The sequence below is a fragment of the Bufo gargarizans genome, chromosome 2 (assembly GCF_014858855.1).
Source record: "Bufo gargarizans isolate SCDJY-AF-19 chromosome 2, ASM1485885v1, whole genome shotgun sequence".
NCBI lineage: Eukaryota > Metazoa > Chordata > Amphibia > Anura > Bufonidae > Bufo > Bufo gargarizans.
The window spans coordinates 430,466,851-430,482,881 of NC_058081.1; the positions used below are offsets into that span (position 1 = coordinate 430,466,851).

General features: G+C 42.8%; 1 protein-coding gene across 2 annotated transcripts in view; it reads right to left on the minus strand.

Moving 5' to 3' along the window:
- Nucleotides 1–223: 223 nt before the first annotated feature.
- Nucleotides 224–16,031, minus strand: part of CAMLG (calcium modulating ligand) — a 60,550-nt gene continuing 44,742 nt past the window's right edge. For both annotated transcript variants that reach the window (XM_044277801.1, XM_044277800.1), the window contains exon 4: nucleotides 224–867. In XM_044277801.1, the coding sequence (XP_044133736.1) occupies nucleotides 676–867 (192 nt within the window). In that variant the 3' untranslated portion in view covers nucleotides 224–675. The remainder of the gene's footprint in view (nucleotides 868–16,031) is intronic.

Here is a 16,031-nt window from a genome sequence, read left to right on the forward strand (position 1 = left end):
GTTAAAGACTAAACTTCAGACAGAAAGGCCCACAAACAAACAGCAACTGACAACTGCTGCAGTAAAGGCTGGCAGAGCATTAAAAAGGAGGAAACACAGTGTCTGGTGATGTCCATGAGTTCAAGACTTCAGGCAGTAATTGCCAACAATATTAGAAATTAACATTTTATTTACAATTTTTTTTTATTTGTCCAATTACTTCTGAGCCCCTGAAATGAAGGGATTGAGTAAAAAAATAAAATGCTTTAGTTCCTCACATTTTTATGCAATGATTTTGTTCAACCCACTGAATTAAAGCTGAAAGTCTGAACTTCAACTGCATCTGAATTGTTTTGTTCAAAATCCGTTGTGTTAATGTACAGAACATAAATTAGAAAAATGTTCTCTGTCCAAATATATATGGACCTAACTGTACATTTCATATCAGATCATTTCCAGTTGCTATACAAAGTGATATTCAAAACAGCAAAAAAATAAAATTTTAAACAAGGTAAATTTACATTTGAATAATATATATATATATATATATATATATATATATATATATATATATATATACATACACCGCTTATTACACCGTTTTGTTACTAATGATAATTTATTCGGAATCAATATATAAGCATTAATCATCCTGGACAGATATATAGTCTTTTGAAAAAAATAATAATTAATAAATCATTGATCTTCTGCACCAAAAAATAAAAGTACTTCATGACAGAAGATAAAGGTAAAGAAATAAACACAGAGGTCAGTAAAAACATCCACCATCTTGCCATATGTATCCAAAGAACGACTTATAACCTCAGAAGGTATTCCAGACAAAAGAAGAGCTGCAGTGAGGACCGTTGTTTTAGTTTTCTTCTCCCCCTAAAGAAACAAATAAAAAAGCTTTTTTAAGTGACCAAGCTTTTTGCTGTTTTTTTATGCTGTTCATTTTACACACTAAATAACCTCATAAACGAATTCTTCAGGTTATTACGGCTGTGTTAGGGCAACACAAGTGTGTCTTAGCAGGCATACTGAACAGACAGCCAGAGTCTGCTGAGATTGAAGGGGGTGTGGCCTGCTCCCTGATGGTGTCGGCCACTTGATCTACTTGCTCCGGACCTACACACAGCAAAGCGGCTCACAGCGGCTCTCCTTGCGAACCAGAGTTCAGAACATCTCTAAAGCTAAACTCACATGGGGAAAGAGAAAAGGCGCCCAGCTCCTATAAAATTGACCGCGTTTTTCGGCAAATCAGGCTCCGCCTCCACCGAGTTGGGCCTAGGGAGAGCCACACCACTAGCGTGCTCTTCTACTTCCTCTACCGCCACGCCAGCAGCTTCAATGAATGCCTTCCCTAATGCCAAAAGGACGGAGCATGAAAGGCAACCCGCTCTCATCTCACTGAAGATATCATGTGTGTAATGTTAGAGACACTATGTTCCTCTATGAAGACATGATGGGACTGCTAAGGGACCTCAAAAGAGATAAAAAGTATTGGAGACTGCACAGCGCATTTAGAAACAGCTGGGATTGGAGCTTCCTCCAACTCCATCTGTGAAGCAGATGCCTGCACTAAGACCCTGAACTGTAACAGCAGGTTGTTAGTGCAGGAGAGGTCCCATATAACTGCAGCTCTCAGTCCTGCCCTAATTTTTAACCCCTTTAGGACTGAGCTCATTTTCATATATTTTTTTCCCTCCCCACATTCTAATAGCCATAACTTTTACATTTTCTGTTTACATAGCCATATGAGGGCTTATTTTTGTGGGACAAAATGCATTTTTTTAACAGCACCATTTAAATCACCAGGTCTTGTATTCACTGTGTATTCACATGTATACTGTGTGCTAATGACAACAAGTCCTTATCGTGCGGCTCAATGAGATTATTGCGATACAAAATTTGTATATTTTTTTTTTTTAGTTAAAAAAAAAAATTGGAAAAAAATCTAGATTTTATTTGCAATGTCATTTTTTGACATACATAACTTTTTTTTATATTTCAGTCTATAGAGCTGTATAACAGCTTTTTTTTTGAGACAAACTGCAGTTTTTATTGGTACCAAAACATTTTGATCAGTTATTCAACTTTTTTTGGCCGACAAGGTGATGTGTTTTTACACTTTTTTTCAATTACGGCGTTTACCATAATGGATATATTTTAATAGTTCACACATTTTTGGACGTGATGATACAAATCAACAGAATACTGAGTCCATGTCATTGAAGCAGCATTCAGGAAGGGAAATACCTCTGACAGACAGAATGATTCTCAACACTGAATACGCTTAAAGAGGACCTGTCTCCTCTCCAGACATGTCTGTTTTAATAACTACTTGCATTCCCATGCAATAACAATTCTGGATAATGTGTACTTATGACTCTGATGTACCATTCCTTTATTATTTCTACTAGAAGTTATGAAAGAATTGCCGGGAGGGGTGTCCCTGCACAGTCTGACACTTGCAGCACTGATTAGACAGAATCAGACATACCATCTACTGCTAACACCCAGCAGTACCTTTACTGCAGACTGCTGGCAATTTATTTGTGAGCCTCTAGCAGGAATAATCCAAGAATGGCACAACATGGCGCCATAAGAATAGATGCTCCTGAATTCAAATCCAGAATGTCGGGGGGAGCAGCCAATGGCAGGCGCAGACGGGGACGAGCTTCCCTAGCATCGCGGGTGACGCTAGGGAGGCTCGTCCACGTCCCCGACACCAGATGTTTTCATCGGCGAACTGGGAGAAGCAGCAGCGGTGCGGGGACCAGGAGTGGCGCAGGGTAAGTATATTCGCTGTGAGGGGCCCAGCACATTAATCCAGCACTGAGGACGTATTAGGAAAATGTTTTTCAATTTTCTGACATTAAAGGGGTTATCCAATATCATAAACTGGGGGGGGGGGGGGGGCAGTTTATGATATTTGATAACCCCTTTAATGTCAGAAAATTGAAAAACATTTTCCCAATATGTCCTCAGTGCTGGACATGATCATTGAACAATGACATGAACAATGATCAAGCAGCTTCTTATTTTAATCTCTACAAAAGGGCCAGGTTGCTCAATACCATATGTCTCACGCATAGGGGGTCATTTACTAATGTGAAATACGCCTAAATTAGGCGTATTTCAGGCGCAGATGGCGGCGCATCGGTTTGTTGCGCTGCTATCTGCGACTTTTACCCGCTCATGCCAGGTCTAATACTGTGGAAGCGGCGTGGGCAGGCGTAGAAAATGGTAAGACAGCTAGGAAACGGGCTTTGATTCAGAACTGGCGCTCTATGCGCCGAAGTTATGGAGAGGTCTGCGTCTTTTCATAACTTCGGCTGAACCACCTCCAGCTATGGCCCTTGCTTAGAATCTGGTATTGCCAACAATTCTACATTCAAATATATTTTATTACATAGTGGGTAAAAATTGAATGTGTGCTTAATACCTAATCACTTTTTGAAGGCCTGCCATGCTCCCAACTAACAATGGGACATTTCTTATATATAAATTCATTAACCTGTCCAGATTTCAATAATTCATATATATTTATAAACTTCACTTCTGTTTTATCAAGTAAATACCTCAAAAGTCATATTTCCTTATCATTTATTATCCACTGGAAATGGGCAGCTAAAAAATACCATTGAAAAAAATGGGGATGCTAACCCCTTCATATCTTCAGGTAACCCCAAATAAAGCTGTTTAAGCCATACCCGCTTCCTCCCCAAAATCAAATAATTCAAAATAGTCTGAATTAACTTAAATATGGTTTTACCAATCCAGACTGGGCATACGATTAATACATCCAAAAGTGGGGGTAACATTACTATCTTTACAAGTGCGATCCTGCCTGCCCTGGAAAGTATAAGGCCTCTTTCAGACGGGCGTTGTAGGAAAATGTGCGGGTGCGTTGTGGGAACATGTGCGATTTTTCAGCACGAATGCAAAACATTGTAATGTGTTTTGCACTGGCGTGAGAAAAATCGCGCATGTTTGGTACCTAAACCCGAACTTCTTCACAGAAGTTCGGGCTTGGGATCAGTGTTCTGTAGATTGTATTATTTTCCCTTATAACACGGTTATAAGGGAAAATAATAGCATTCTGACTACAGAATGCATAGTAAAATAGCGCTGGAGGGGTTAAAAAATAAATAATAATTTAACTCTTAGTCCACTTGATCGCGAAGCCGGCATCTCCTTCTGTCTTCTGTGCTGTGTGGAGGAACAGGACCTGTGGTGATGTCACTCCGGTCATCACATGATCCATCGCCATGGTAAAAGATCATGTGACGGACCATGTGATGACCGGAGTGACGTCACCACAGGTCCTTTGACTGCAATCAGCAAAGAAAGACAGGAGAGATGCCGGCTACGCGAGCAAGTGGATTAAGGTGAGTTAAAAAATTGTAAAAAATTTTTAACCCCTCCAGCGCTATTGTACTATGCATTCTGTATTCAGAATGCTATTATTTCCCCTTATAACCATGTTATAAGGGAAAATAATAATGATCGGGTCTCCATCCCGATCATCTCCTAGCAACCGTGCGTGAAAATCGCACCGCATCCACACTTGCTTGCGGATGCTTGCGATTTTCATGCAACCCCATTCATTTCTATGGGGCCTGCGTTACGTAAAAAACGCACAAAATAGAGCATGCTGCGATTTTCACGCAACGCATAAGTGATGCGTGAAAATCACCGCTCATGTGAACAGCCCCATAGAAATGAATGGGTCGGGATTCAGTGCGGGTGCAATGCGTTCACATCACGCATCGCATCCGCGCGGAATACTCGCCCGTCTGAAAGAGGCCTAAGTCTGTCCCAAGTATGTATCTTCATTCTAACCTTCTGTACTAGACGCAAAACATGTAAGGTGATGTATTCTCCACCGAGATCTTAATTCCCACAAAACTTTGTGTAGTATGTGACACTAAGTTCCTCAAAACATTTTATGGTCATGGCTAGACTTATTGTCTAATGGGAGTAAGGGCTCATGCACACGACAGTATTTTGCGTTCAGTATACTGGCCGTTTTTTTGAGTTCAGTATGCGGTACATATACTGAACCATTCATTTCAATGGTTTAGCAAAAAAAAAAAAACTGGTGTCTCCGTGTGCATTCTGTTTCAGTATTTCCGTACCGTGAAAAGATAGACCATGTCCTATTCTTGTCCGCAAATCACGGTGCTTGGCTCCATTCAAGTCAATGGGTCCCCCAAAAAAACGGAACACATATGGAAATGCATCCGTATGTCTTCCGTATCCGTTCTTGCTGAACCATCTATTGAAAATGTTATGCCCAGCCCAATTTTTTCTATGTAATTACTGTATAGGGCATACGGAAAAACAGAACGGAAAGGAAACACAACATGAAACAACGGATCCGTAAAAAAAACGGACCGCAAAACTCTGAAAAAGCCATACTGTCGTGTGCACGAGCCCTAAGAGAGATTTCCCCCAATCTCAAGGTCAGACAGGCATCCTAATTGATTGATGACTTCAATTGTCCTGAAAAGTGACTTGTCAGTGTCCCTCAGACATAAAGGATGTCATCCACATATAAGCAGATTTTATCCCTCTCCCCTTCTCGTCTAAAACCCCTGATCTCCGTTTTTTTCCCTAATCAGAATAGCCAAAGGCTCTAAAAAAAATTGCAAATAGCAATGATGAAAGGGAACATTCCTGCTTAGTTTCTCTATAAAGGTTCAGGTAATTCATCATTAAGGGTCCATTCACACGTCTGTGTGTGTTTTGCGGATCCATAAATCCGTGGATCCGCAAAACACTGATATCGGCGATATGCGTTCTGCATTTTGCAAAATGCGGAACGAAATTGTGGACGTGTGAATGGACCCTAATGTTAATTCTTGTATTTGGAGAGTGGTATAATAATCTCACCCAGTTCATATAATCCACTTCCAGACCTATAAAAAAGACATTCTGATTATAGCTAGAACCTTTACAAAGATCTAAAGGGAAGATTGGTGCTTTCTGTGCAACCTCCACTTAATGTCAGTCCTAGGTTGTGAAATTGGTCTGTAAGATTGAATTTCTGATGGAATCTTCTTGAGAATTTAAGTAATAGCCTTAGAACGACCCCAATGTACTAGACTCCTGAAGTGTCAAAATGAAAAATGGAAACAAAATATCCACATACTTCTGATATATTTCAAAAGGCAGACCATCAGAGCCTAATGGGGTAGTATCCGAAACTGTCCAAGGCGACCTTTGACCCCTTAACACTATACGTCGTGCATGTACGGCGGGGGATGCATTCCGCCGTACATGCACGGCGGGCTGATCGGGCGGGCACCGGATTGGCAGCCGGGCCCCTGCAGCCGCCGACATCGCTGTTTACAGCGATGCCGGCGGATTAACCCCTTCTATGCTTCGGTCCGCGCTGCACACTGTGTGCTGTCCACATCAGTATGTTCCGTAGCACTGCAAAAAAAAAAAAAATAGAAGATTTTTTTTGTCAGTTTTAGGCATTGTTACAATGGATCTGCAAAAAATAAACCAAACGGATGGCATACGGATATCATCCGTTTTTTTTTTTGCGGATCCACAATTTGCAGACCGCAAAACACATACAGTCAGTGTGCATGTAGCCTAAGGCACCGATTTTTTAACACTTCCTGGATGGAAGCTGTCGTAGTGCAAATAGTTGGTCACCGTGGGCTTCCGATAGCCCTCCGTTACCAACTCGTCGCCCTTCACCACGACAGCCACATCCAAGAACTGCAGGCTCCGATTGCCATAATTAAAAGTAAACTTCATGTTCATATTGTTTTTTTTTCATTCAGGTAACAAATTGGAAACCCTTTATATGAGATAAAAATGGGTTGTCAATGAAAAAATAAAACTTATCCTCGAACCTAGCCAGATATATCTTAGCATTGTCAATGGGTTCACACCGCAATGCAAGATGCACACGGCTGGTATCCGTGTTTTATGTATCCACGGTTTGCAGTCAGCAAAACGAACACGGTCATGTGAATGACCCTTAGGCCTGATTTCACTCATAGATTTTGGCTGTTGTTTTTCTGAACATTTTTAGACCTCATGCACACGACCGTTCAGTTTTTTTGCGGTCCGCAAAAAACGGAAGCCGCCCCTGTGCCTTCCACAATTTGCGTAACGGAATGGGCAGCCCATTGTAGAAATGCCTATTCTTGTTCACAAAACGTACAAGAATAGGACATGCTATATTTTTTTTTGCGGGGCCGCGGAACGGAGCAATGGATCCGGACAGCACATGGAGGGCTGTCTGCCTTTTTTGCGGCCCCATTGAAGTGAATGGGTCCGCACCCTAGCCGCAAAAAATGCGGCTTGGATGTGGACCACAACAACGGTCGTGTGCATGAGGCCTTAGAGGCGTTTTTTTTTCACATGTTTTTTGGTGCTTTTATTCTAAGGCTACACGACGACATTTCTCACGTGACATTTTTTGCAATGGTCTCACACTGACATGCTGCGCCACAAAATTTGCCCCAAAAAAATCTATCCAAGAGTCACCGTGTACATAGTTGTACCCATTTTGTCACGCAACAAATGTCATTGTGTAGCCCTAGCCTTAGGGGGTAGTTCACATCACTGTTTATTTTTCTATTCTTATGATTTGTCAGAACAGAAAAAAAAAAACAACACAGATCCTGTACAAAAAAAACGGATCCTGCGCATCAGTTATGCACACTTTAAATCCATTTGAGCTACCACTGTCTAAGAGTACTTTCACACTTGCGTTTTCCTTTTCCGGCATAGAGTTCCGTCACAGGGGCTCTATACCGGAAAAGAACTGATCAGTTTTCTGAATGGAGAGTAATCCGTTCAGTTTGCATCAGGATGTCTTCAGTTCAGTCGTTTTGACTGATCAGGCAAAACAGAAAACCACAGCATGCTACGGTTTTCTCTCCGGTGAAAAAAACTGAAGACATGCCTGAACGCCGGATCCGGCATTTTTTCCCATAGGAATGTATTAGCGCCGGATCCGGCATTCAGAATACCGGAATGCTGGATCCGTCTTTCCGGCATGTGCAGATCGGTAAAACTGTGAAAAAAATGTACAAGACGGATCCGTCGGTCCGCATGACAAGCGGAGACGGATCCGTCCTTGCAATGCATTTGTGAGACGGATCCGCATCCGGATCCGTCTCACAAATGCTTTCAGTCAACGGCAGATCAGCGGATCCGGCGGCCACACTGCCGCAAGTGTGAAAGTAGCCTAAGATCGTTTTTTTTTTTTAAGGCAGAAAAAAAGTATTGCATGCAGGACCTCGGATGTGCCGGCCAAGCCTGTGCTGCGCAGCACAAATTCCGCGATCCACAATCTGCATTTGATGATCCGCACCGCCCAAAAATAATGCATGCACTTTTTTTTTTTTTTGTGGTGTGGAGGCACGGACAGAAACCCCACGTTCCATACCGCATGGGTGAATTGCTACATCCGGGATGTTGTGCACAAACGGCTGGTGTCCGTATATTGCGAACTATATAAAATATTAAACACAAGACACTCAAGTGTTTTTCTTTTACAATTTTGTAGTGTTTTTTGTATTTCAGTTTTTTTCTCTCAAAAACTCTATAGGGTAAAATGAAGATCCAGTAATTGATTTTCCTGAACACACGACAGCACCACGAGAGAGATGCTCCGCCCCAACAGACAGGAAACCTGAAGTACAAAAAGGAGGAGGTTCTACTCCCCTTTCAGTATGCCTTTCCAAAGATGAGTGGAAACTCCGCCCACAATTATTATAATCAACTATTTTTCTTGCAACACCCACATGTGAACCCCCTGCCCCATTATAGTCAGGGGGGACAGAGCGGCAGTCCTGGGGGCACACATGAACTAGAGGCAGGACGGAACAGCCTGCCGGAGTCCCCTGCCGCTAATGTGAAACTAGCCTTAGCTAGCAGGAACCTTTCAAAATCCATGCCATCATATGGAGGCTCTTCATCTGTGGATGGAAAACTGGCCCCTGAGACAGAAGGTTGCGGATCTCCGGGAGGACCCACGGGGACCCAGACCTCTTCCTTAGCCAGGTAAACCACGTTCTTCTGGGCCAAAAGGGCGCTATTAAAATCACCCGAGCACGATCCTCCCTTATCTTCTGTAATACTATGGGAATAAAGGGAAAAGGAGGGAAGGCATAACCCAAGGGAAAAATCCAACTGTGAAGGAAGGCATCTAGACAACAGGGGGATCCCTCTGGAGACTGAGAAAAGTATTTCTTTACTTTCCTATTTTGAATAGTAGCAAACAGGATTTGAGACATTTGGGGGGTTCCTTCAGTAGACCTATCAAAAACTTAAATAGGAAACTACAATCTCATGATTCTGAGATGTCTGTTAGATATTAAAGAAAAAACTTTTAACATAACAAATTTCACTGCCATAAGTTCCTTCATATATTGAGGAGGCTAACTTCTGATTACCTTGCCATAATCCCTGAATTGAGTTTTCTAGAATATGAGCCCCCCAACCCCAAGGGCTTGCATCTGTGGTCAAGCATAAAAGATTTTTCTTTATCCAAGGAGCCCCCCTGGGTTAAATTGTCTTTTATCAACCACCACCTTAATTCCTGTAAGGTTTGGCCTGGTATAACTAAATAAGAATCTAGGGCAGTCAACAGATCCCATTGTAGCCCTCCGTAATGGAACTGAGCCCATACAACCGCTGGGATACATGAAGTCAAACTTGACAGAATTGATATACCTTTTCTCAATGATACTCTTGGGTTCTGGGCTAGATCTTGAATCTTTTCTCTTAATCTCCAGATCTTGTCTTTTCTCAGGAAACACTTCTGTATCTTTGAATCCAACAGCAGACCCAGAAAATGCCGACTTTGTGATGGTTCTGGTCTCGATTTCTCTCTGTTCAGGACCCACCCCATTTCCTCCAGAATCTGTGACACCTCCTGTACAGCTTTCCTACAGGCCTCCAGTGACTCTCCGACTATCAAAAAGTCATCTAGATAAGGGATAAAAAGAATATCCTTCTCCCTGATATGAGCTGCCATTTCTGAGATTATCTTCGTGAACACCCTTGGTGCCATTGACAGTCCAAAGGGAAGGGCCTGAAATTGCAGATGTCTGAAACTCCCCCTAGTTCCACAGCTACCCGGAGGAATTTCTGATAGCCTTGATGAATAGGGACATGAAAATAGGCATCTTTTAAGTCCAGGGCCGCCATGAGGCAATTGGGATAAAGTAAATTTATTGCCGATTTTATGGTCTCTATCTTGAACTTTTTTTAGACTAAAGAACCCATTTAGCTTTTTTAAATTTATAATTGTTCTGAAGGAAGAGAGAGGAGAGTAAAAACCTTCTCCCTCCTTACCCTCTGGCACCGGAATAAGAACTTCCTTTTCCAACAATTGCAAGACTTCTAGTTCTATAAAACCTATCCTTTTCCCCCCCAGACTTTGTGACTATAAATCTTTCTGGAGGAGGGGAATGAAACTCCAGTTTTAAACCTAGACCTATGGTGTCTAAGATCCAGGAACTGATGTAAATTTGCTGCCATGCAGGAAGAAACTTTGCTAGTCTTCCTCCTACAGGCAACCCGGCATCATTGTTGGTCACCTGATTTTTTTCCTATCACTAAAAGATAGGCTGAAGAAATATCCTCTTCCACCTCTCTTTTGTGATCTGTATTTTAATTATCTGTCCTACTTATCTCCTTCCTTGTTACCTCGAAAGGAACGAAAGGGATGAAAAGGACAATCAAATCTTCCTTTAGCAGAGAATGCTTGGATTAGAAATTTTGTCTTCTTATCTGCTGCCTTACCTAACAACTCGTCCAAAGCAGAACCAAAAAGAAACTCTCCATCACAGAGAACAGTACACAACCTTTTCTTAGATAGCAAATCTCCACTCCAACCCTTTAGCCACAAAGCCCTACGGGCTGAGTTACCGAGAGCAGAAGATCTAGCTGCCAGCCTAATAGAATCCGCAGAGGCATCTGCTAAAAAATAAAATATATTTTTTAATGGTAGAAAGTCCTGATAAAATTTCCTCCCTAGAACCTTTTTTAATTAATCCTCTAATTCAGAGAGCCAGACACACAAGGAACGGGCCGTACAAGTGGACGCGATAGAAGGCCTGAAAGAGGATGTTGCGGCCTCCCATGCACCCATGCAATTTTTTATCTAATGGGTCCTTAAGTGATCCCATATCCTCAAAGAGGAGACACGATCTCTTAGTTACCTTAGAAATAGCAACATCTATCTTGGGTGCTTTGCTCCAAGGGGCACAATCTGCTTCAGAAAATAGGTATTTTCATTTAATGTTTTTTGAGCTATATACTCTCCTACCAGGCTTATTCCACTCCCCTTTACTTAAAGAGGACCTTTCACTAGTTTAAAAACTAAAAACGAACTATATCAGTGGGCAGAGCGGCACCCAAGGGTCCCCCTGCGCTTACTAGTATGTCTGGGCGCCGCTCCGTTCGCCCGGTATAGGCTCCGGTGTCTGCAGCTCCCTCTGTTGTACTGGGCAGAGTTTTTGTATTAGGGTTGTCCCTTGCTGCAGCGCTGGCCAATCGTAGTGCACAGCTCATAGCCTGGGAGTCCCAGGCGGTCCAAAACTGATCAGTTTTGCCTTAATGCATTCTGAATGGATAAGGATCCGCTCAGAATGTATCAGTTTGGTTCAGTTCCGTCTCCATTCCGCTTTGGAGGCGGAAACCAAAACGCTGCTTGCCGCGTTTTGGTGTCCAGTCTGACGAAACTGAGCCAAACACACAATGTAAGTCAATGGGGACGGATCCGTTTTCACTGACACAATAGAAAAAGGATCTGTCCCCCATTGACTTTCAATGGTGTTCAAGACGGATCCGTCTTGGCTATGTTAAAGATAATACGAACTGATCCGTTCTAAACAGATGCAGACGTTTGTATTATTTGAACAAGTCAATCTGTGCAGATCCATGAAGGATCCGCACCAAATGTGAGTGTGAAAGTAGCCTTACTAAAAAGAACAAACGCCAGGAGACGATGCACATTTATGCAACCGACGGCAACTTTCTTTGGGTTACTCGCTCTTATCAGCGCCTCCCTTGACGTCATTACTGAGCGCCCTTCATTTCCGGCGCTCTTTGTTTCAAGCCTCTTTTCCGACATTTTCGGCTTCCTGTTAAACCACTTAGGCCTCTGGAAGCTCCGCTCCTCACCTGGCACTCGCTCCTGGTGTGACACTACGCCACCAGGCAGATATACCCCACAGCGCTATCGAGCCGTTCGTACTGGCTATCGCGCCTCTGCCAGTCCATCAGCGCACCACTATGCCGCCCCAATGAGGAAGGGACCTCAGGTTAATCGCGGATACCACAGGGAGAAGCTACAGAGAACTTCAGGCTTCCTTCCAAAGACAGGAAACCATACTTAAGGGGGAGTAGAGCCTCCGCCTTTTTGTACTTCAGGCTTCCTGTCTGTTGGGGCGGAGCCTCTCTGTCGTGGTGCTGTCGTGGGCGAGGGGAAAAACACAATGAAGAAAATGCCAGTGGTAAGACGTACTGGGGGAAATTTATCAAAACTGGTATCAAGGAAAACTGGCCTAGTTGCATTATTCTGGCATTTTTTATTTTTTTATTCACCATAGCAAAAATGATGTGTGTGGGGACCCTTTCACATGGACGATATGGATTAGCCCAAGATGCATTCAGTGAAACTCCACCATTTTGCAAACAAGTTCAGTCAATTTTGTCTGCATTTGTGTTCAGCGTTTCAGTTTTTTCCAGTTTTGATGCGTTTTTCACGTGTAAAAAAAAAAAACTGAAGGGTTACAAACAACTCTCCCAGAAACCATCAGTGAAAAACGCATTGCATCCGGATTACATCCAGATGCAATGCGTTTTTTCACTGAAGCCCCATTCACTTGTATGGGGCCAGGGCTGCATGAAATATGCAAAATATAGAACATGCTGCGATTCTCAGACAGCACAGAAATTATGTGTGCAAAAAATGCTCATGTTCACAGACCCATTGAAATGAATAGGTCAGGATCAGTGCAGGTGCTACAAGTTCACTTGCACGCATTGCAACCGCGCAAAAAACTTGTTCATGTGAAAGGGACTTTAGACTACCTGCACATATTTCAAACTACACACGCTTATTCCATACAAATTGTTGTGTGTAAAAACCTCAGTGTAGGGGCTCATGCAGATGACCGTGGTTTGGGTATTTAAATTAATGGGTCCACATCCAACCCGCCAAAAATGTATGTGTATATATATCTATAAATCTATATTCATAGCTTTTTTTTTTTGGCAGGGTTTATTTGATATATGTAAAAACCCCTGCACTGCCGGTCTATGTGTGTATGTGTTTATGATATATATATATATATATATATATATATATATATCATATATCATATTTTTCACTTTATAAGATGCACTTTTTTCCCCTAAAAGTGGGAGGGAAATGGCAGTGCGTCTTATATAGAGAAGGTTGAAATTTTTACATTGCTGACACTGATACATCGCCGGTCGCTATGATGCACAGGGCGGCCTGTGATGTATCAGAGCTCTATAAAGCGGGGTGGGAGAAGGGTCTGGAGGCCGGCAACTACTGTTTAACTGGTGGAGGGGCCCACTGCAGTCACTGTACTCCATTACACTGGGCCCCACTCACAGTATTGTTCATATGTAAATATTAGTCATCTTATCCTCAACAAGAGGCTCTGTTTTGTTAAACTAATGTAATCGTCTGTACTTAAAGGGGTTATCCCATCTTAGACAATGGGGGCATATCGCTAGGATATGCCCCCATTGTCTGATAGGTGCGGGTCCCACCTCTGGGAACCGCACCTACAACGAGAACGGAGCCGGGGAGAGTTGTGGCTGGAGGACGCCGGGTTTCCCAGGGTCCGTCCACCACCAGGCACAGCTTGCCGCCTCTCCCATTGAAGTGAATGGGAGCGCACCACGCATGCGCGGCCAACGCTCCTATTCATTTCTATGGGGCCGACGGAAATAGCCGAGCCAGCACTCGGCTATTTTCGGCAGGTCCATAGAAATGAACGGAGGGCGGCTGCGCATGCACAGTGCGCCCTCCTCCACTTTCTCTGCTCCATTCTCCTTGTAGGTGCGGGTCCCAGTGGTGGGACCCGCACCTATCAGACAATGGGGGCATATCCTAGCGATATGCCCCCATTGTCTAAGATGGGATAACCCCTTTTATATCAAGCTAGCAGGCAGGTCGGCAGCGTAATGTCACTCAGTCAGTCATGCTCCTCCCACTTCATTAATGAAGCTGGCAGGTCAGAAGCGTGACTGACCAAATAACGTTATGGTGCCGGCCTGCCTGCCAGCTTGATAGTGAGTACTAATACAGACGATTATGATAGTTTAACAAAGCAGAGCCTCTTGTTGAGGATTTCATGACTAATCTTTACATATGAAGACTGCTGTGAGCGAGGCCCGGTGCAATGGGAGTCACTATTTTCACAGGGACATGAGAAGACACAGAGGGGACCAGCATAAGATGCTATATACCCTCCATGTCATCCACATATCCCCCTCACAACAGTGTCATCCACAAAGAAATAATCTCAGAAATGTTTCCGCCTTTAATGTGTAAACTGTACCACTCAATTGAAAAACAAACTTAAATCTTTTAGGTGGAGGAAAGAAAACAAAAAAAATAAATAAATAAATAAAATAATGTGGTATAACTGGGGATGTAGTTGTGTTCAGAATTAAGGAATCACATTCAAAATCATGTTAAATCAGCATACACCTGCCATCATGTAAAGTGCCTCTGATTAACACCCAAATAAAGTTCAGATGCTCTAGTTGGTCTTTCCTGAAATATTCTTAGTCGCATCCCACAGCAAAAGCCATGGTCCACAGAAAGCTTTCAAAACATCAGAGGGATCTAATTGTTAAAAGGTATCAGTCAGAAGAAGGGTACAAAAGAATTTCCAAGGCATTAGATATACCATGGAACACAGTGAAGACACAGTCATCATCAAGTGGAGAAAATATGGCACAACAGTGACATTACCAAGAACTGGATGTCCTTCCAAAATTGATGAAAAGACGAGAAGAAAACTGGTCTGGGAGGCTACCAAGAGGCCTACAGCAACATTAAAGGAGCTGCAGGAATATCTGGCAAGTACTGGCTGTGTGGTACATCTGAAAACAATCTTCCGTATTCATTATATGTCCTGGGCTATGGGGTAGAGTGGCAAGACGAAAGCCTTTTCTTACGAACAAAAACATCCAAGCCAAGCTACATTTTGCAAAAACACATCTGAAGTCTCCCAAAAGCATGTGGGAAAAGGTGCTATGGTCTGATGAAACCAAGGTTGAACTTTTTGGCCATAATTCCAAAAGATATGTTTGGTGCAAAAACAACACTGCACATCACCAAAAGAACACCATACCCACAGTGTAGCATGGTGGTGGCAGCATCATGCTTAGTTAAGCTAGAGGGAATTATAAACAGTTTCAAATACCAGTCAATATTGGCACAAAACCTTCAGGCTTCTGCTAGAAAGCTGAACATGAAGAGGAACTTCATCTTTCAGCATGACAACAACCCAAAGCATACATCCAAATCAACAAAAGAATGGGTTCACCAGAAGAAGATTAGAGTTTTCGAATGGCTCAGCCATAGCCCAGACCTGAATCCGATTGAAAATCTGTGGGGTGATCTGAAGAGGGCTGTGCACAGGAGATGCCCTCAACAGATTTGGAGTGTTTTTGCAAAGAAGAGTGGGCAAATCTTGCCAAGTCAAAATGTGCCATGCTGATAGACTCATACCCAAAAAGACTGAGTGCTGTAATAAAATCAAAAAGGTGTTTAAACAAAGTATTAGTTTAAAGGATAACTGTCATATAATTTTTTTTTGCTAAAGTGTAGGGCAAGTGATGGGTAACTATTTTACAATAGACTTTATTTAGCCAAATGTTTATTTTTGATAGAAAACTGGGGCTGAAATGCCCCTTAGCAGCACTATTCAAAAGAGCGTTGCTAAGTGCCACCCGTTTCCGATTAGAAAAGATGGGCTGTGCAGCCAGACGCTATGCTTGTGCCTCCCTGGGAG